At 37.6% G+C, this 20,298-nt stretch overlaps 2 protein-coding genes, 1 long non-coding RNA gene and 1 pseudogene across 3 annotated transcripts in view; 3 read left to right on the forward strand and 1 right to left on the reverse strand.

The window, feature by feature from the left end:
- The window catches only part of LOC117623925 (putative receptor-like protein kinase At4g00960), a 54,085-nt gene extending 42,622 nt beyond the window's left edge, over positions 1-11,463 (forward strand). Inside the window, exons 3-7 of the mRNA XM_034354972.1 lie at positions 9,956-10,083; positions 10,173-10,383; positions 10,494-10,731; positions 10,823-10,973; positions 11,086-11,463. Of these exons, the coding sequence (XP_034210863.1) occupies positions 9,956-10,083; positions 10,173-10,383; positions 10,494-10,731; positions 10,823-10,973; positions 11,086-11,397 (1,040 nt within the window). The 3' untranslated portion in view covers positions 11,398-11,463. The remainder of the gene's footprint in view (positions 1-9,955; positions 10,084-10,172; positions 10,384-10,493; positions 10,732-10,822; positions 10,974-11,085) is intronic.
- On the forward strand, positions 2,599-3,749 carry LOC117623933 (cysteine-rich repeat secretory protein 38-like). The gene is made up of 2 exons (XM_034354984.1): positions 2,599-3,416; positions 3,515-3,749. Exon 1 carries the CDS (start codon positions 2,742-2,744, stop codon positions 3,381-3,383), a length of 642 nt encoding a protein of 213 aa, XP_034210875.1. The 5' UTR covers positions 2,599-2,741; the 3' UTR covers positions 3,384-3,416; positions 3,515-3,749.
- A 509-nt stretch (positions 11,464-11,972) lies between the features above and the next one.
- On the forward strand, positions 11,973-13,700 carry LOC117624156 (annotated as a pseudogene).
- A 2,888-nt stretch (positions 13,701-16,588) lies between these two features.
- Positions 16,589-18,668, reverse strand: LOC117623935. The gene is made up of 2 exons (XR_004585256.1): positions 17,977-18,668; positions 16,589-16,918 (listed from the first exon to the last, which is right to left on the reverse strand). It is a non-coding gene; the product is annotated as an uncharacterized LOC117623935 (long non-coding RNA).
- Between the last annotated feature and the right edge of the window lie 1,630 nt (positions 18,669-20,298).

Consider the following 20,298-nt stretch of genomic DNA (forward strand, 5'->3'; position numbering starts at 1 on the left):
CTACCCCGACCCCGTCTATGACGACGACGACCCCAACCCCGACTCCGAAGATGACCCCGACCCTGACCCCGACTCCGAAGACGACCCCAACCCCCATTTCGATGATGACCCCAACCCCGAATTTGTCTCTGATTCAGAACCTGATCCCGATTTCGACTCCGACTCCGGCCTCGACTCAGGCTCAGATTCCAATCCCAATTCCTACTTAACCTGTATCCTATGCATCTTCCGCTGCACAGATTATGACTTCTCGACTAACGACCCCGACACATGGACCAGATTGCGCATTTTGTGAAATTCAAGGATCAATTGGCGTACATTTTGACAAAGGCGATTTCCAGTAAAGCATTCCACAATTCACTAGATCAGTTGGGCATTGGCGACATCTATGCACCAACGTTAGGGGAAGTGTTGGCGTGACTTGTGGATATTGACTTACTTTCCTTACACACCAAGAATTCCTATTATAATTGTAATTGATTTACTTTAATTCCTGATTTCCTACTGCAAATAGATTTAGTAATTTATTATTTACTTGCCCATTCATGTTTCGTTGGATTATAAATATGATCTCCTACAAGGAGAAGAATACACAGAAAATTCCCACAAACAAATATTCTCTCATAGTTTTGATATTTTAGCATGGTATCAGAGCCAGGTTCGATCTAGGGACCTGTGCTTGTGTTCTTCTTGAAATTTAAGTGCTCTTCTCCCCCCTTGAGAGGGGGGAGGGGGAGTGAAAGGGATATGTTTATTGACCTATCCCAATTACCTTGACATATTTCCATGAAGATGTTGCTTATTTCTTGACTCCGACGACCTCTTCTCTTCAAGGGGAGAGGAGGATTGAAGAGAATTTGTGTCTGAGTGAATTAGCTAAAGTTTATATGGAAGAATTTATTGTTGCCACTGCTGTGCTCATGAGGTTTCAGTGTTGTGCCTTACCTATTGCCGTGCTCACAGGGTTTCTGTGTTCTGCCTTACCAATTGCTGTGCTCACACAATTTCTGTGTTCTGCCTTACATACTGCCGTGCTCACAGGGTTTCTGTGTTCTGCCTTATCTACAGCCGTGCTCACAGGGTTTCTGTGTTTTGCTATGTGCCCTATTTTTTAGGGTTTGCTCTTGTGTTTCCGCTGTGAACTTTGTTTTAGTTTGTCTCTTGTTTCACTCGTGGTTGACTAAAAGATCTTCTCTACAATTGGTGCTTCTCAAGTATGGTGTCCTGTGACTCGCTTGTCAAGTTGGGCCTGCGAAATATCTTTGCCCAACTTGAGGGGGAGTGTTGGCGAGTCCTTATTTCATTAGAATTTGGGTTACTTACCAATTATATTTTGTCCTATTATAATAGAGATTATTTTATTTAGTGTTATGGGGGTTGATGATTTTTTCAACCCTCATGGAGGTAGCACCACAGACTCATTCTCTCATTCTCCACCAACCATCGTTGAGTAGAGTGCCCAGATGGCTCCATTCTCACAGATGCAGACTTCGACCTCCACCCCGACCCCGACTATGACAACGACGACCCCGACCCCAACTCCGAAGACGACCCCGACCCCGACCCAGACCCTGACTATGATGACGACGACCTCGACCCCGACTCTGAAGACGACCCCGACCCTGACCCTGACTCCGAAGACGACCCCGACCCTGACCACGACTCCGGAGATGACCCCGACTCCGAAGACGACCTCGACCCTAACCCTGACTCCGAAGACAACCCCGACCCCGACTATGACGACGACGACCCCGACCCTGACTCCGAAGATGACCCTGACACTGACCCCGACTCCGAAGACGACCCCGAACCCCCACTTCGATGATGACCCCAACCCCGAATTTGTCTCTGATTCAGACCCGGATCCCGATTTCGACTCAACCTCCGGCCTCGACTCAGGCTCAGATTCCGATCCCAATTCCCACTGAACCTGTATCCTATGCATCTTCCGCTGTGCAGATTATGACTTCTCGACTAATGACCCCGACACATGGACCAGATTGCGCATTTTGTGAAATTCGTGGATCAATTGGCGTATATTTTGACAAAGGCGATTTCCAGTAAAGCATTCCACAATTCACTAGATCATTTGGGCATTGGCGACATCTATGCACCAACGTGAGGGGAAGTGTTGGCGTGACTTGTGGATATTGACTTACTTTCCTTACACACCAAGAATTCCTATTATAATTGTAATTGATTTAATTTAATTCATGATTTCCTATTGCAAATAGATTTAGGAATTTATTATTTACTTGCCCATTCATGTTTCGTTGTATTATAAATATGACCTCCTACAAAGAGAAGAATACACAGAAACCCCATGAGCACGGCAGTAGAGACAATTGCAACAATAAATTCTTCCATATAAACTTTAGCTAATTCACTCAGACACAACTTATCTTCAAACACAGCTATAAAAGCTGAAGTTATCCTATACGTCTAATTTGGGCAACCCTATTAGTCAAGGTCTTGTAATAACGTAAACTAGTGGCTATGAGAAGAAATCCAAGTCAGTGAACTTGGACAAAGCAGTCACCAGTTTTTGCTATAAAAGCACCAAGTTATTTTCATACAGAGGAACAAACAGAGAAATGGGTTCCTCAACATTGCTAATTTTCTTCGTTCTTCCTATACTCTTGGTCTTGGCCCCTCTTGCTCCTACCATAGTGGGCCACCATACCTCCAGCGCTTGCACGGACAATGCAGACTACTGCTGGAGCTGCGTCGACAATGGCGGCATGCAGCCTACTCACAACGCCTCCAACAATGGCGGCATCTACAGACAAAACCTCAACACCCTCCTCTCCTCTTTAACTTCCGACCCCAAAATCAATCCCAGATTTTACAGTTCTTCTCTGGGACAAGCCCCGGACAAAGTGAACGCAATTGCCGTATGCAGAGGGGACGTTGCACCTGAAGATTGCCGCACCTGTTTCAAGGACTCTGTTCCCATTTTCCTGCAGAAATGTGCTGATCAGAAGAAAGGAATCATATGGGCAGAGCGCTGTACGGTTCAATACTCGAACATCTCGATTTTTGGTGTGCTTGAATATGATCCTCTTAAGAATGTGCCGAGCATGCATAACGTATCAAACCCTGAACAGTACAAGCAGGTGCGCGACCCCTTATTTGAAAATTTAAGTGAGAAAGCTGCAGCAGGGGACTCTGATTTAAAATTTGCAGCAGGGAATGTGTCGGTGCATGTAACAAATGAAACTATATATGCAACTGTCCAGTGCAGCCCTGATTTGGACAAACAAAACTGCAGCGATTGCCTTAAAGAGTCCATCTCAGAAATTCCAGTGTGTTGTGATCGTGTGGGTGGAGGAAGAGTTCTTAGACCCAGCTGTTATTTGAGGTTTGAGTCCAGTCCTTTCTGAGTCTGGAGCAGATACCCTTATAAACCTTCCAAGGTATAATAATTTATTTTTGTTTGTTGCTTAATTTCTTGTTTAAGCCCCAATTAGTTAACACCACGTTGCTAACAAACAGAGCCTTGTGATTTTTGCAGGAAATAATATGAGTGGAAATAATACGAGTAACATTAATATTATCAGCATTTGCATTCTAGTGAGAGTCTGGAAGCGAAGAAGGGCAAGACAGTTTATTCAATTTTGTTTTATTACAATTTGGAATTTAACAAGGGCCCTCTTCGTTTGTTAGTGCTTCAATTTGTCAAGACCCATGTAATAGGGATTACTCCCTTTTTTCTAATAATAAAAATAAGGATTATTCTATGGTTTTTATTTATTTATTTATTTACAATACGATATTCTAACCATGAGGTGTCTTTGACTGCTTTTGTTTGTATGTTTGCTTGAAATTAAAAACCACGTCATTGTCTTAGGCTTGCAAGCAATTACGGACTGAACCAATCAACACCACTCTATATACGATACGCATGGAGATGTCATTGTCTTAATAGATGGAGAAATAAACCCCAAGATTTTAGCATGGCGTGGTAATATATTAGATTTTAGCATGGCGAGATTGTTCGTGCTTGATCAAACACAAGGAAGTACCAATCGAATTGTGGGGACCTAGTAAGTACTACCCGCGCAATGTTGCGGGTTTTAAAACAATGTGAAATGTGTACAAAGTTGTGAAAATATGTAGGAAAGATGGTACTATTTATATAGACATGGAGATCTAAATAGTGGCATCATGCTTTGTTTAGCAAGTCTAAGTTACAAAAAATAGGATAATAACATGTTTTTTATGCTGTTTGTCATGTTAAAATACTGACCATATTTTAATAAGTCAAGTAGAAGTCAAAACATCAAAATATCGGCAATATTGAGCTGCTCATTGTTCAAAGGAGTTTGGATAGGTCTATATATATGCTACTAGGTGATGGAAGAGGATTTTTCTGCCTTGATCTCTATTAGAAGGGGTTCTGTCTCTTGTTAGCTTTGTTGTAGAGGTGGCTTATGTTCTTTCTTCTTCTTTGCGGAGGTACAAATTTGGAAAATGACAGTTGTTAGCGTAAATAAATGAAAATTTTTGAGTGAAAACAATAACTATTATCACAGAATTAAGTTCAAAAATCCAACAAGACAACACAACAATTTAAGTACATCAAGCATTATATCAATCTGATGGACAAAATTACAACCTCAGTCTATTTAATCAACGGCAGCCAAAGCATCTCCAATAGTGTACGCAAATCTTCCAGCGTTGCCCCCCAACCAGGCCAACCAGCTAGTTCGAAATCAACTGGAGATGAACTCCTTCTCTGAGCGAACGAAACCTTCGTTGGGAAAGAAAGACAGAAGGAGAAGGGGCAAAAAGGGAAGAACAGAAAAGGTTAAGTGGAAGACATTTTCGGCAATTCACTGTGCTGATGAGAAAACAAAATTAAAAATAATAGTAAAAAGAGCAGCATATTTGTCATTACACTATGCTTAAATACAGTGTAGAGTTGGATTGAGCTTTAGTATATATATATATATATATATAATTTGGCGAGGCTTGATGGCTTATGTGACAATTGTGTGCGTTAATCTATATCAATAATCCAATTCATACTACTAACAAAATCGACTTCTATGTTATTGATATACAGTGAATATATGCTTCCAAAGTATGTGATGCATGGACACTTCTCTGTTAAGTCGGATGTCTAGTTTTGGTGTTTTAGTTTTGGAGATAGTAAGTGGACAAAGAAAGAGTTTTCGTCGCAGAGAGAATGTGGAATATCTTCTGAGCTATGTAAGTAAAAAGGAAAATAACAGAATTTTTTTTATTTTTTAATCTGTGATTATATTTCTACAAATTGATAAATTAATGGTTGTAGGCATGGAAAAGTTGGAGGGAAGGGACAGGTTCAAATCTAATAGATCCCAGAATGAGGACTAATTCAAGAAGTGAAGAAGTTATGAGATGCATCCACGTTGGGTTATTATGTGTGCAGGAGAATATAGCTGATAGGCCAACCGTGGCTTCTATACTTCTGATGATCAATAGCTCCTCTCTCACTCTTCCAGTGCCCTGAAAACCAGCTTTCTTTTTGCACAGTAGTGTTGGATCTGACATGTCTTCGGGATGTCAACGTCCATCCAAGATTAACAGAGTTGTTAAAGCACCAGAAGATGAGCTTTCACTGATCACCCAAGTATATCCTCGGTAGTGCCTGTAGATACATGCAGCGGCGGATCCAGAAATTTTTCAACGGAGGGGCAATATTTAAAAGCTAAGAGCTCAAAACCCCCAAAAAAAAAAAAAAAAAAACCAAAAAAAAAACCAAATAAAAAATAATAATAATATCCCCAGACTTAACATATCCACAAATCATGTTTGTCCATGAAACTGTATTCCTCTCAGGCATCCAATCAAACAGCTGCCTTGCAATATCAACTCTGCCATTACTTCCGTAGCCGCAGATCATCGAGTTCCAAGAAACCACATCTTTTTCATCCATCTGATCAAATATCCGTCTAGCAACATCAAGTTTACCGCATCTCATGAACAAGTCAAGTATCGCATTTTGAACAGTCAAGTCAAAACCAAATCCAAATTTTAAGACCAACCCGTTAATTGTTTCCCCATCTTTAACTCTACCCTCCCGAGCTAAAGCCTTGAGCACAGACGCAATAGTAAAATTCAAAGGCTCAATGGACTCACCATGCATTTGGGTAAATAGAGAAAATGCTTCTTCATATCGACGATTCTCAACATGCCCATGAATTAAGGCTATCCAAATAAAGGAATTTGGTTCAGTAATTTCATCAAAAAGCTTGCGGGCATAACTGATAACTCCGAAGCACGAGTACAACCTGAGAAGCTTGTTGAGGATAAGGTTGGACGAGACGACAGAGCTGGTGACTAGAAGATGGACAGGTCCCAGCCTAGGTGGTTTGGGCATTTCGTCGAACAGGTGCTGTGCATCTCGTTTCTGAAGCAGAGGTGCAATTCCAGCTCTTGTAATGGACTTCTCTGGCGACCGGAGGTGCAGGTGCACCTCCTTGCGCCTGCACAGGTCCGCCACTGGATACATGCATGCATGGAAACTACATTTATGAAATTATATATAATAATGTAATTTAGCATTGATTTTTGACGCAGCACAACATCAATTTTATTCAATTTTCTTCCAAATAATGTTTGTAATTTACCAAGTCTAATATTCAGCTTTCCTAATCATCCACCAAAAAGTGAAAAGGGCATCGCAGACCAAAGGAGGAAAGACTTGTGAGAGAGTATATAACTTATAAGAAGCGTCAATCAATCTAGACGTGCTGGTAACTAAGAAGCGTCAATCAAGCTAGAGTTGTAGAATGAAGGTTATGGTAGACAGAAGTTTGAAGGAGGAAGAAGCGTGGAATAAAGTATAGTGGATGACTTTAATTTACTTTCAGATAATCAAAGTCTCCTCAAAAATCAAACCATCTTAGTTTCTACCGTGTTTGAAACCTCACGCTGGTCAAATTTGAAGAACCAAGTGATAGGGCTTGATCCAAAAATTCACCGTACTTTGAAAAATACTACGAACCCATAAACACATGTACTTTCCTTTAACCACATTCAAATAACCATTTCATCTCAAGAAAAAATGAAGCAAAATTGTCTTGTACACTTCTAACAAACCCAAAATAATTCTCCAAAATCTTATAAGTACTTTTTAAGAATCATAAAATTTCCTGGGTGTCACACGCACACATACTGTAACATATTTAGGTTTTAGATTTTGTTTATTTATTTAGCACCTGGTATCTTCTTGCTTCAAATTCAAATGACTAGCTTCTCGTGGCTTCATTATTATGCATGTTTATCTCCATGCAGTTCTTACACTCAAATGACTCACCTTTTGCACAAAGGAATAATTGGATGAATTGTCTATCCTCGGTTCAGTTTGAGTGATGAAGTGGATTAAAAGTTTTCTGATTCCCATTGCTTTCAATTCTGCATATATTGTTATCTGAAATTTTGTGCTTGGTCTTGTGGAAGTGCTTGATATGCGTGTTTGATATCTTTGAACAACTGCAGCTCAAGTTAAACTAAGCCGGACTGGACACAGGTTTTCAATAAATTTCGGATTAATTTGGGTTGGCCTAATGGGTTTAGGCCCATATTAAAATATTAATATTAAAATTAAAATAAATTTTTGCATCACATTTTGATCGATGGACTGACGACGTGTCTGAGTCCGACGAATATATATACCTCGCAATTGCCTTGTGCTTTTCTGGATAAGAAGTGAAGAAAACATCTGGTCTGGCTTATGTCAGAAGAAAATTCAAAGAGAAGACTTGAAGAAGGAAAATATGGGATTGGTCATAATTGGACCCCAACCGCAAGCTCAAATTAAGGTCAGACCATCTAGACCTAGTATATTTTTAAGTCAAGAAACCATCTTGTCTTTCCTTTTTATAGATAAAGTTGTCTTGTTGTTACTCGTTGTCAGTTGAGCAATGAAAATGGGTTCCTCAAGATCAATGCTTTTCTTCATCACTCTTTGCTATTATTATCTTAAACCTTGTTGCTCCCACCATGGCCCAAGATGATGGAACATGCACATTTACAGCTGATTACTGCTGGAAATGCTATGATACTGGCAACTACACACAGGGGCGGCCCTGGGGTCGCGCAAGTGGTGCTACCGCACAGGGCCCCCAATTCTTAAGGGCCCCCGAAAAAAAATTTCTTTATAATATATATATTAATATTATAGGAATTGTATATATAGTATAGCGTGCTAGACATTTGCACAAGGGCGTGTCTGGTGGAGTTGGCTCTAGCGCTTCTCCATTTGGCGTAGCACCAGAGTTCGAAGCTAATCACGGGAGGAGTATATGTATATATATATATATCCCCCAAACACTTTCTACTCCGATCATTCTTTTAAAAAATTATAAAAAAAAAATTTCTCATCTAAGAAAAGTACTTTTTTCATTCAAAACAAAACAAAAAAAACTTCATGGCTTCTTCTTTTCTTTTAAACTCTGATTTTCTGGTAAGTAATCATCATCATTCATCAATCTCTCTTTGGTTCTTTTTTCAATCCTTTGACAATTTTAGTTATTCTTTCAATTTCAGGAATTTCAACACCAAAAAGAGAAAACCCTAATTCCTATATTCATAAAGAACACTCAAAATCAAATAGTCAAATTCAAATTTCAGGAATTTGTGTGCAACTACTCTTTAATTTGTGATTGCTAATTTTTTTTTCCTATTAAACACAAATTGCTTATTGGAGGTAGCAAAGGACCTTGTAGGGGCACAATGAGCTTATTCTTGTACCAAACATTTAATTTTATCAAATAGAAACATTTAAATTTTTATGAATTTGATTTCTGATTGTCATTACATATTTATTCATGATTTTTAGTTATAAAAAAAAATTGTTTATGACATTAAGTTATGCCAAATTTTTATTTATAGTATTTCGTATTAGATTATGTGAAGCCCCAATTTAAGTTCGCACAGGGCCCTCAAAATCTCAGGGACGGTCCTGACTACACAACAGGTGACAAGTACGAAGAGAACCTCAACAGCCTCCTCTCTTCCTTCTCCTCCAACACCCAAAACCATACCGGGTTTTACAATTCATCCAGGGGACAAGACTCCATCAAGATCAATGCAATTGCATTATGCAGAGGAGATCTCTCACAGAACTCTTGTCAGGCTTGTCTCAACAAGTCTACTGATATTCTCTTGCATAATTGTTCAAATCAAAAGGAAGCAATCATATGGGCAGAGCCTTGTATGGTGAGATACTCACACGAGGTGATATTTGGTAGTAAACAAGAGGACCCTCTTAAGTATGTGCATAGCCCAAATCCTGCTAAAAATCCTCAACAGTTCGAGGTGGTGCTTACCCCCTTGTTGGATATCTTAAGTGAAAGAGCTGCGACAGGGGATTCTCTTAAAAAATTTGCAGCAGGGCATGCACCTGTCCCTGGAGGTGAAACAATATACGCACTTGCTCAGTGCACTCCAGACATGGACAAGAAAAACTGCAGCACTTGCCTTAAACAGTCCGTCACAGAAATTCAAACCTGTTGTGGTGAAAAGCAAGGAGGAAGAGTTCTTAAACCCAGCTGCAATTTAAGGTATGAGGTTAGTCTTTTCCTTAAGTCTACAGCCAATTCGTTAGTAGATATTCCAGCTCCAGTTCCGGCAGCACCAGCACCTGAAGAAGGTATGTATGGTATAGTATGGTTACCCCGCATATCTTCAATTTGATCCATGTCTTACTGTTGTGTGGTGTGGTTTTGGCTTTTGATAAGATATCCCATCTGATTTTCAGCAAAAAAGAAGAGTGACACAAAACAAACTGTCATCATCATCGTTGTGGCTTTGGTTGTTTTTGTCACTATTGTCAGCAGCATATGTTTTTTCTTCAGAGTAAGGAAACGAAGGGTAAAACTTGAACAAGGTAAGTTCACCTCTGTTTATTTATCTTATCTAAGGTTTTGGAACTCTGTTTGCTAATTCATTTTGCCCTTTTTAGATGAGAATTCGGAAGAAATAAATTTGGTGGAATCGTTGCAATATGATTTTGAAACTATAAGATCTGCAACAGATGACTTCTCTGATGCAAATAAGCTTGGACAGGGTGGATTTGGAGCCGTTTACAAGGTAACGAAACACTATCACAAGGAAAAAGATTCATCATGAATGAATTGTTTTGCGTAATTAACTTTTCTAATTTTCTTATAAACCTTCAGGGTAAGCTAGCGAATGGAAGATATATAGCTGTGAAAAGGCTCTCTAAGAATTCTGAACAAGGCGATCGTGAATTCAAAACTGAAGTCACGTTAGTTGCTCAACTTCAGCACCGGAACTTAGTGAGGCTGCTCGGTTTTTGCTTGAAAGCAGGGGAAAGAATCCTCATTTATGAATATGTGCCTAACACAAGCCTTAATCACTTCATTTTTGGTACGTTTGCTCTTCTTTTTGTCATAATTCATAATCATTTCTGCCCCCATTTATATTATAAAAAAGCATATTAACAAAATCATGTTTCATTTTGATGGAATTGTATTTAGATACAACTGATCACGCACATTTGGATTGGGAAACACGTTACAAAATTATAGGAGGCATTGCTCGAGGGCTTCTTTACCTTCATGAAGATTCCCGACATCGAATTATTCACCGTGATCTTAAACCTAGCAACATTCTGTTGGATGAAGACATGAATCCTAAAATTGCGGATTTTGGCATGGCAAGATTGTTTTTTATGGATCAAACTCAAGGAGATACTCAGACAATTGTGGGAACCTAGTAAGTATCTGCAAATTTCAAAGCTCAATTACATTGTTGTGCTTGTTCACACCATAACTAAAATTTTAATTTGATGAATACAATAATGCAGTGGATATATGGCTCCAGAGTATGTAGTTCATGGACGTTTTTCAGTCAAGTTGGACGTCTTTAATTTTGGCGTGTTAGTTCTTGAAATCTTAAGTAGTAAAAGGATTAGCAGTTTTCGAAACAGAGACAATGAGGAGGATCTTTTAAGCTATGTGAGTATGAATATAATGTTTTACATTACCAAACTCTTTTGCTACCAAAAAACCATAACAAGACAAAGCAGCATAATTTCTTCTTTAATTAATGTGTTTATGAACTTGATAGGCTTGGAGGAATTGGAGGAATGATACAGTGGCAAATATCATGGACCCAAAGCTGACGACAGGTTTAGGAATTGAAATGATGAGATGCATCCACATTGGTTTGCTATGCGTCCAAGAAAATGTGGCAAGCAGACCATCCATGGCTTCAGTTGTCTCTATGCTTAACAGCCATTCTGTCACTCTCTCACTACCCTCACGACCGGCATATTTTTTGCAATATAACAGTGGATCAGACATAACAGGGTCCGATGAATCCAATATAACAGTGTCAGGAAATAAGAAATCAGATTTTACTGAACCATATGCTCGCTAGTGGGGTGGGAGTGAGTTTGATATGCGTGTTTGATTGAAATAATAATATCAGGAACAATTTATTTTCTTTTCTTTGCTATGCGTGTTTGATTGATATATTTGAACAACTGTAGCTCAAGTTAAATATTTTCTGTACATAAAATAAAACCAAATTGTCGTTTATTTGACCAATTTGCTTTGGCATCAATTTATCAAATGCCAAACTAATCCGGACTGGAAACCCAAATCCAATCAAGCCAACACAAACAAATAAATTTCGGATTAATTTGGGTTGGGCTAATAGGTTTAGGCCCATATTAAAATATTAAAATTAAAATAAAATTTTGCATCACATTTTGATTGATGGATTGACGTGTTTGACGAACATACATCGCAATGGCCTTGTGCTTTCTGGTTGGCCCGCATCAAAGTCTTCCGATCCAATGATAAAGAGTGAAGAAAATTCAAAGAGAAGATAAAAGGTCAAATTAAGGGTCAGGAAACCATCTAGACCTTGTATATTTTTAAGTCAAGAAACCATCTTTTCTTTCCTTTAAGACAAAGTTGTTGTTACTTGTTGTCAGTTGAGCAAGAAAAATGGGTTCCTCGAGATCATTGCTTTTCTTCATTAATCTTGCTATTATTATCTTAAACCTTGTTGCTCCCACCATATCCCAAGATGATGGTATGTGCACATTTTAAGCTGAGTACTGCTGGAAATGCTCTGATACTGGCTCCTCCACAGCAGGTGACAAGTACCAAGAGAACCTCAACAGCCTCCTCTCTTCCTTCTCCAACACCCAAAACAATTCCGGGTTTTACAGTTCATCCCGATAACAGTGAGTGTCCACACACCACAGGCCTACACAAAGAGAGTCTAAGTCCACAGGTCAGGTCAGGTCTTCTCTTTGAAATGTCTAAGGAGAAACGAAGAAAAAAACCAAAAGCAAACATACGCAAAACGAATTCTTGATTTGCTACTCCCTTTTGTCTATTGGCTTTACTTCCCTGCTATATCCATCCGCAGTCAAGCAACCCTCTAGACCGGGGCAACAAGTAGAATCAAGGTCTTCTCTTAATGTCCGTAAACTAGTGGCTATGAGAAGAAAGCCAAGGTCTTGTAATAACGTAATAACGTAAACTAGTGGCTATACGTCTAATTTGGGCAACCCTATTAGTCAAGGTCTTGAAAGTACTATACGTCTAATTTGGGCAACCCTATTAGCCAAGGTCTTGTAATAACGTAAACTAGTGGCTATGAGAAGAAAGCCAAGTCAGTGAACTTGGACAAAGCAGTCACCAGTTTTTGCTATAAAAGCCCCAAGTTATTTTCATACAGAGGAACAAACAGAGAAATGGGTTCCTCAAGATTGCTAATTTTCTTCGTTCTTCCTATACTCTTGGTCTTGGCCCCTCTTGCTCCTACCATAGTGGGCCACCATACCTCCAGCGCTTGCACGGACAAAGCAGACTAGTGCTGGAGCTGCGTCGACAATGGCGGCATGCAGACTACTAACGCCTCCGACAATGGCGGCATCTACAGAGAAAACCTCAACACCCTCCTCTCCTCTTTAACTTCCGACCCCAAAATCAATCCCAGATTTTAAAGTTCTTCTCTGGGACAAGCCCCGGACAAAGTGAACGCAATTGCCGTATGCAGAGGGGACGTTGCACCCGAAGATTGCCGCACCTGTTTCAAGGACTCTGTTCCCATTTTCCTGCAGAAATGTGCTGATCTGATCAGAAGAAAGGAATCATATGGGCACAGAGCTGTACGGTTCGATACTCGAACATCTCGATTTTTGGTGTGCTTGAATATGATCCTCTTAAGAATGTGCCGAGCCCGAATAACGTATCAAACCCTGAACAGTACAAGCAGGCGCGCGACCCCTTATTTGTAAATTTAAGTGAGAAAGCTGCAGCAGGGGACTCTGATTTAAAATTTGCAGCAGGGAATGTGTCGGTGCCTGTAACAAATGAAACTATATATGCAACTGTCCGGTGCAGCCCTGATTTGGACAAACAAAACTGCAGCGATTGCCTTAAAGAGTCCATCTCAGAAATTCCAGAGTGTTGTGGTGGTGTGGGTGGAGGAAGAGTTCTTAGACCCAGCTGTTATTTGAGGTTTGAGTCCAATCCTTTCTGAGTTTGGAGCAGATACCCTAATAAACCTTCCAAGGTATAATAATTTATTTTTGTTTGTTGCTTAATTTCTTGTTTGAGCCCCAATTCCACGTTGCTAACAAACAGAGCCTTGTGATTTTTGCAGGAAATAATATGAGTGCAAATAATACGAGTAACATTAATATTATCAGCATTTGCATTCTTGTGAGAGTCTGGAAGCGAAGAAGGGCAAGACAGTTTATTCAATTTTGTTTTATTACAATTTGGAATTTAACAAGGGCACTCTTCGTTTGTTAGTGCTTCAATTTGTCAAGACCCATGTAATGGGGATTACACCCTTTTTTCTAATAATAAAAATAAGGATTATTCTATGGTTTTTATTTATTTATTTATTTATTTACAGTACGATATTCTAACCATGAGGTATCTTTGACTGCTTTTGTATTTATGTTTGCTTGCAAGCAATTACGGACTGAACCAATCAACACCATTCTATATACAGTACGCATGGAGATGTCATTGTCTTAATAGATGGAGAAATAAACCCCAAGATTTTAGCATGGCGTGGTAATATATTAGAGTTTAGCATGGCGAGATTGTTTGTGCTTGATCAAACACAAGGAAGTACCAATCGAATTGTGGGGACCTAGTAAGTACTACCCGCGCAATGTTGCGGGTTTTAAAACAATGTGAAATGTGTACAAAGTTGTGAAAATATGTAGGAAAGATGGTACTATTTATATAGACATGGAGATCTAAATAGTGGCATCATGCTTTGTTTAGCAAGTCAAAAAATAGGATAATAACATGTTTTTTATGCTGTTTGTCATGTTAAAATACTGACCATATTTTTATAAGTCAAGTAGAAGTCAAAACATCAAAATATCGGCAATATTGAGTTGCTCATTGTTTAAAGGAGTTTGGATAGGTCTATATATATGCTACTAGGTGATGGAAGAGGATTTTTCTGCCTTGATCTCTATTAGAAGGGGTTCTGTCTCTTGTTAGCTTTGTTGTGGAGGTGGCTTATGTTCTTTCTTCTCCTCTGCGGAGGTTTTAACTATGTTGGTACAAATTTGGAAAATGACAGTTGTTAGCGTAGATAAATGAAATTTTTTGAGTGAAGACAATAACTATTATCACAGAATTAAATTCAAAAATCCAACAAGACAACACAACAATTTAAGTACATCAAGCATTCTATCAATCTGATGGACAAAAGTACAACCTCAGTCTATTTAATCAACTGCAGCCAAAGCATCTCCAATAGTGAACGCAAATCTTCCAACGTTACCCCCAACCAGGCCAACCAGCTAGTTCGAAATCAACTGGAGATGAACTCCTTCTCTGAGCGAACAAAACCTTCGTTGGGAAAGAAAGACAGAAGGAGAAGGGGCAAAAAGGGAAGAGCAGAAAAGGTTAGGTGGAAGACATTTTCGGCAATTCGCTGCGCTGATGAGAAAACAAAATTAAAAATAATAGTAAAAAGAGAGGCATTTTTGTCATTACACTATGCTTAAATACAGTGTAGATTTGGATTGAGCTTTAGTATATACAAGCAAAAGGACCCGCGCGATGCTGTGGGTTATGAAATTACATCAAATGTGTATAAAGTTGTGGAAGAAAAGAAATATACAAACATGAAAATGTAGAAATGATGAGCAAACAAACATTACAAAAATAAAGAAATCAGTACCAAAAAAATAGTGAGAGTATAAGGAATAGAACGGCAATCATGAATTATACCTTTAAAGCGAAGAATTGTTAAACAATTTGGCCGAATGACCGCTTCTCGTATTTGGATTTCGTACCCAAGATCTCCTTAAACAATCAAAATTTCACGGAAGCCTGAGGGGGGAAAAAAAACAGAAGGAAAGAGAGCAGAAAACACGTAGTAATATAGCCAAGTCGAATTTTGTGAAGGAATTTTGAGGCAACACAAAAGGAAAAAAAAGTCAATAAATCAAAATGAAGAAACATTAACCTAAAAGTTATCTTCGCTTCTTTGCTTTAGTGATTGCTTATACGTCAGAGAGGTGAGAGGCAATTGAATCTATTGAGATAAAATTCCAAAGTTATTGACATGTTGATTTGATTGTGTTATTATTTTGATGAAATCAGGTTAAACACTTTAGTTATTAAAATACTATATGATTGCTTTTGATAAGGTTTTCTGTTTGGTTATTAAAAATTAGTTGGTAAACCCTGAAAATCAGTATTTGGATATGCTGGTTCTTTTGTTACAGGGTTTAGGATAGCTCCGTTTTTGTAAAGATGATATGCTGCTATTTGGGTAACTCTGTTTAAAGATATGTTCGTTCTTTTACTACAGGGTTTTAATTCAAATTCGTTCTTATACGGTTAATGGGACTGGGGATTTGAATTTGATAATTTTTGTTTTGGTAGGGGAAATAAAATTTGGGAGTGTGATTCTAGGAACTGATTGCAATGTTTTAGCATAGTTGACTTGAAGAAGACGGGTTTGAGAAATATGTGGTATTTGAGGAAAATCCTTTCGTATATAAGAAGCCACGTTTAACAATAAAACAATTAATAAGAAATTGCTAGAGGATTAAAGGACCAATTTCATGATTTGCTACCTTAACACTACGATAACACACAATTTTGGGTCTAAAGAAGCTTTAACAATGTAAAATAGGAGGACTATATGCAATTGTGTGCTACCTTAACACTATGATAAACACAATTTTGGGCCTAAAGAGGCTTTAACAATGTAAAATAGGAGGACTATAATTGCGTGATAATGCAGAAAAGTAATTTTTATATATATTAATTTAAGTCTCCTCACAAATATTATGTCAAATAAAGTAGAGGCATTTTCTATGTTTCACTTAAGTGCAATAAAGTACATTAAGAATCCTTTAGTTTTGTTTATAATTCTTAATGTGGTGCTTTTATAGTTTTTTTTTTTTTTAAGAAAAAAAAGCATTTTCGGACCATTGTAAAGCAAATGTTCTACTACAGTGCATATATCAACATTTGGTTTTGCATCTATTTTTCTGTCGCATCTATTTTTATTTTCAACATGCTAGCATCTCCATTTGCTACACAGTCGACCCATTCCTGTATTTTTAAGTAAAATTAACCATATAAAATCGCCACTAAAAATACCTACAAATACCAGGATACTACACAAAACAGCATGTACTCATATCTCATTAACATATTTGAAACCTAGCTTCATACAAATTCCGGTTTACAGAGTGGGGTGATTTTGTTGAGCATGAAGACTTAATGACCATATTCAGCTCCTGAATAATCAGATTTCCTCTGTTCTTTCAATTATGCAGCAATCTTCGTTCCCACCTCATTTATTTTGTTGTTGAAGTAGTGGAAACACTTCATTGCATAGAATCCTATAGCAACTCCCTGCTAATTGTTACATCAATCTTCCTTTGCTGCTATTGAATCAATCTCAGAAAATTAAAGACTATTATTGATATGTCACATGATTGAAAGGAAGTATCAGCATCTTCATATAAACATAGTTAAAATTTTCAAATAGTTCAAAATGCTAAACGAAGAAACAATAGGTCACTACCAAGATAATCATACATAAAATGTTTACTTGACAATGAAAATAAGAATCACAGAGACAGAGAAGTGCCCAAAGAAATGTAGTAATTTAATGAAAACCACAAAGATAATATGGATTTAAGGGTGAACATGCATTTGAAACAATATTCTGCATAATAAAATAATACAATTCACTATGAACAATGATGCAATCTTGTACATCTTCATCCATTCCAAATGAAGGCAAATGGAAAAAGCAAAATCAAATTAAGAAAATCTCTACATTGCTTTTGTTCAGAAGAAAGATTTCATACAATGTATGCATTATTTTGCAACTGATAATTTTAGGATATATTAATTGTTTAAATAATACTTGTGTTAACATTAGTTATTATTGTCAAGATGAGAATGAAGACATTTTCCTAATGGTTATGTGATAAAGCAAACGATTAAGCAAATAAAAAACAAAGAAGAGGACAGAGAAGAAACTGAGGAAAGAAAATAAATTGATATCTTGTATAATAAATAGCAACGCAAACAGGAGGACATAGAAATGATATCTTGTTAAATTCACTCTCTTGCATAACAATATTAAATGAGGAAGACAAAAGAATAAACATGAGTAAATGAATTTATGCAAGATTCCCCAGATATTTAAATCTGTGCAAAATTCAACTCTCTTACATAGTTTTTCAGCAAACCGTTAAAAAAACCAAAGACAAAAAATTAAGCAAAAGAATAAACTGAAAATAAAAATTTTAAAGCTGAAAAGAATGGCTTCGAGGCATTTGAAAACCACAAAGTAAAAGCTGAATATATATATATATATATATATATATTTCAGACATAAGTCAAACAAACACACAACCACAATGATAAACACAAACAACACCTGCCAATCTACCAAACCAATTGGTAACCAGTAAGTCAAGAAACTGACCTCATTTAGGTGGGTGTATGGTATATCCATTGCCCTTCTTCAACCATGGATGGCCTTTCCCTTAAGAACCTTTTAACACCCTGTCACCTCGATTTTGCATCAAGGTGGAAGAGGAAATCAAGGTAGATGTATATATTCCATAAAACATGATAAAGGAGCAGTAACAGATAATACAAACAGGAAACATAGAAACAGGATTATAAGGTTTGAAACTGAAAAAAATTTGTTCTTCAAATCAATTCCCATTCCAAAAGTCAAATATGCAGCTCTTATAAGCTCAAAATAGAATAAAACAATGGTACTCCGTAATATTTCTATAGTTATCGTTAAATTACAAAAAGCTCTACCCTAAAATGAATCTCAACAAAACACCCAAAAGATTCAACAATATACTCAGATATTAGAGGGTTTAGGGTTAGAAAACTCTTTTTTTTTTTTAATTATCAAACAACATAATTGATAAACATTTTAAAGGAAGAAATACCTCATTTCAAAATCTGTAGCTTCCAATCAAATCAGTCATTAGTATACAACACTTCAAATCTCATGAGTAAATAGCAAGTAATTCAACCAAGAAGATATCAATTCCATACTATAGATGCCTATAGTAATACTGTAATGCTATCAGAAGTCAGAACCTAAAAATCAATTCCATATCTAACACTATAACTAACAATCACATCGTGCAAAGAGATCAGAAGTCATAACCTAAGAAATCTATTGCATATCTCAAACTATGATATTAATCAGATAGAGAAATTTAAAGTGGTATATCGTTAAACCAAATTGAATTTCAGATACTTTACTACAGTTTCATGAACCATTAAGAGCATGTCCAGCGGCAAGCGAGCAGCCCAGGCCCGGGGGTGGTGTGGGACCCACCAACTCGGGCCAGCCCGAAGGCGAAACAAATAAAAAACCAAAAGCAAACGTACGCAAAACGCACTCTTGTCTTTTAGCACTCCCCTCTTGTCTATTGCCTTTACTTCCCGCTATATCCATCCGCAGTCAAGCAACCCTCTAGCCCGGGGCAACAAGTAGAGTCAAGGTCTTCTCTTAATGTCCTATATATGTCTAATCTGGACAACCCTATTAGACTAAGGAGAAAAATAAGGTAACACTATTATATTGTAAACTATTCGCTATAATAAGAAGGAAGCCAAGTCGGTGAACTTGGACAATGGCGGCAGCCTATACCTATAAATACGTGTTGAGTCCTCTATACAAGAGAACTAAGAGAGAAGAGGCCAATAAGCCAGTAAAAGGAAGGAGGCCAATTTTGTATTAATAATTGGCACAAATCAATGTGCTAATGATCAAATTAAAAATATCCGCAAGTGCACGAATCTATTGGGGTTTAGATTTGTAAGTCAGGGTCGATCCCATAAAGAACTATTGGCTTACTAAAAGTTCTAGTTTGAGTACGTAAAGAACACGTATTTGACACAACACAAAGGTAAGATATAAATTGCAAACTATGAATGAGTAAAGAAAAGTAAAGTAAAAAAAACAAAACAAAACAAGAAACCAAAGATAAACACAATCAGGAATTTCTATAACCCTTTTATCACTTGTTTATCACCAAGTGAACAGTGCGCGACTAGTCACATAAACAGTGACGACCGATCGTTTTGAAGCAGATTATGACCTAAAAAACAAAATGGAAGGTGACTAGTCGCATGAACAGTCAATAGACAATTGAATATGAGAATCGTGCAAGTGGATCGGACGAATCTACACCATTAAGTCAAATACTTTAGTTTGGTTTTAGTTTAGAAATAGAGCTTCTTTCTGATTTATATTAATATATATATATATATATATCGTAAATTATATAAAATGGAAGTGTTGAATTGAATGAACCAGTTATTCTTCCTTCTTCTTTTCTTTTTTTTTTCTTAAATTTGTAGGACCAAGTAATTACTGATGTAATTGTTTGATTACTTGATTGTTAAGTGCTAATTAACTGGTTAATACAAATCAACAGTTGTTCTTGAATCTTGGTCATGTCCGCGTGTTTAAGGGGACAACCCGATAACGGTGAGCGTCCAGACACCACAGGCCTCCACTAAAAAAGAGTCTTAAGTCCACAGGTCTGGTCTTCTCTTTGAAATGTCTAAGGAGAAACAAAGAAAGAAAAAAACCAAAAGCAAACGTACGCAAAACGCACTCTTGTCTTTTGGTACTCCCCTCTTGTCTATTGCCTTTACTTCCCTGCTATATCCATCCACGGACAAGACCAATAACAAAGTTGTCAAGCAACCATCTAGACCGGGGCCACAAGCAGAGTCAAGGTCTTCTCTTAATGTCTAATTTGAGCAG

This window comes from Prunus dulcis, chromosome 4, assembly GCF_902201215.1.
Source record: "Prunus dulcis chromosome 4, ALMONDv2, whole genome shotgun sequence".
NCBI classification, from domain to species: domain Eukaryota; kingdom Viridiplantae; phylum Streptophyta; class Magnoliopsida; order Rosales; family Rosaceae; genus Prunus; species Prunus dulcis.

Bases quoted from the DNA above. Each gene is read 5' to 3' on its own strand.
- LOC117623933 (XM_034354984.1), top strand. From the start codon at position 2,742: ATGCAGCCTACTCACAACGCCTCCAACAATGGCGGCATCTACAGACAA.